The sequence below is a fragment of the Austrofundulus limnaeus genome, unplaced genomic scaffold, assembly GCF_001266775.1.
Source record: "Austrofundulus limnaeus strain Quisiro unplaced genomic scaffold, Austrofundulus_limnaeus-1.0 Scaffold446, whole genome shotgun sequence".
NCBI lineage: Eukaryota > Metazoa > Chordata > Actinopteri > Cyprinodontiformes > Rivulidae > Austrofundulus > Austrofundulus limnaeus.
Window position 1 is genome coordinate 112,205 of NW_013952848.1, and position 1,842 is coordinate 114,046.

Below are 1,842 nucleotides of genomic sequence, written 5' to 3' on the forward strand. Positions count from 1 at the left end.
AATTAAGACAAAATAAAATTTAAGACCTTGGGTCTGGGCATTTTTAAGACTTTTTTAAGTCTAAAATTTTGATTTTCAAATTTTTGACTTTTTAAGCCCCTGCGTGAACCTTGTAAGTCACAGGATGTGCAGTTTGACCACGCACAAAGACCGGTAACAGCTGAGCTGTAGCGCTCATTTTGAATCTGGTGAACTCCAAAAGTTCGTCAGCTGTGGACGTTCATTCGGTGATTAGTTTCTAAAAGTTGAACTAAAATCCATCTAGTTGATGAGATGTGTTGCTAACTGTGAGATGTGGAAAAGCACAGCCGCCTGTCGTGTTTGGCAGCAGGTCGATAACGACGTGGAGCTGATAAGCGCCTGATGTGTTTCTTTGAGGCGGACATCAGGACAGAGTTTAGGCTCCGGTTCTTACCGAGGTTGTGTGCTGAGACAGCGTGGAGGGCTGGACCAGATACGGCACCGTGATGACCATGAAGGACACGGTGGAGTTCAGGATGTAGGGATTGTTACGCCGCTTGGAGATAAAAACACAATTGAAATAAAAATTAAAAAAAGGAAAGTTTGACCAATTTAAGCTGACTTCCTCTGGATGTAAAAAAAAAACACAATAATTCAATAAATATCAGCGAATCCACTGACCTGTAGGAACGTGTGCGCCCACAGTCTCGATCGGATCCGAACGACGGCACTCTGACCCCGATCCAGCCGACCGACCACACACGTGATCTTCAGACAGGAGATGTTGGTGCAGTTCTGGAAAACAAAGACATCCAGCACCCATGAATCACTGACAAACATTCAGTTTAGGTTGTTTTCCTTTGAGAAACACGTGCGAGGCTCACCAGGGTCTTGGGGTTGGAACTCTCTGCGGTGCTGACAGATCGTTTGTGGCGATGAAGAGGAGGAGGAGGAGGGGGATCGCTGCTGTTCCTCAAGAAACCCAACAGCTCTGGTGTGTCCTGCAGAGAGGAGACCTGATACGAACAAGGAGATGAAATTATTTATTCATTTTGGTCTAGACTGAGTTCCATCTCCAGCAGGTAAGATACTAAATATTCGCAACCTCTCCACAGAACCACACTTCGATTTTGCAGTAACTTAAAATGCTAAATATTTTCTAAAAACATAAAAATATTGATGGATTTTATTGAAACTCTCAAAAAGTAATCATCAGATTTTCATCTAAATCTGATTCAAGATGGCCGCCATAGCCTAGCGATGTTAGCAAGCTAAAATTTTTCGTAGTAGTTTCTGAACAAAATATTCAACACTTGATTTGATGGCAAAACAAAACAAACAAAAAAACATAAAACATGACAACAACTCAGTGAGTTTTACTGATACTGAGCTAAGATTTGATGTGGAGTCATTGAAATCACACAATCCAGACACGATGTTACAGTCAAAGTTTGACCAAAGTGGTTTCATCATTTCTCAATATGAAAAATGATTCTAGTTTAAAACTTTGGCATGAAAGGCGGTGGGCTAGACATTTAATTTCAATACATGTTCAACAGAAGGTTTACAAGAACCGTCCATTATTTATTTAAAAAGACAGTTCCATTTAGTTAAACTACCTAAAACACGAGTGAGGTTATGTAAACAGAAACGAATAATCAATTAGAACCACAGTTACAGCATTGAAATATTTTTGAGACGTGATCGTCACATGTTTGTTCTAACCAGGATCTCTGCAGCACATGATGCAGCCTTGTCTGCCACCGATAAAAAACAAAAAAACCTCAGTATTTAAAGGGGACCTATTATGCAAAATTCACTTTTTAAAGTTTTTTTTTACTCAAGTTTGGTATGTACTTCTTAAAAAAACAGTCCTAGGAC

At 40.1% G+C, this 1,842-nt stretch overlaps 1 protein-coding gene across 1 annotated transcript in view; it reads right to left on the reverse strand.

Moving 5' to 3' along the window:
• Positions 1-415: 415 nt before the first annotated feature.
• Positions 416-1,842, reverse strand: part of itga8 (integrin, alpha 8) — a gene marked incomplete at its 3' end in the record, with an annotated part of 60,744 nt that continues 59,317 nt past the window's right edge. Inside the window, 3 exon segments of the mRNA XM_014024916.1 lie at positions 416-517; positions 643-756; positions 846-977. Coding sequence (XP_013880370.1) covers positions 416-517; positions 643-756; positions 846-977 — 348 coding nt within the window.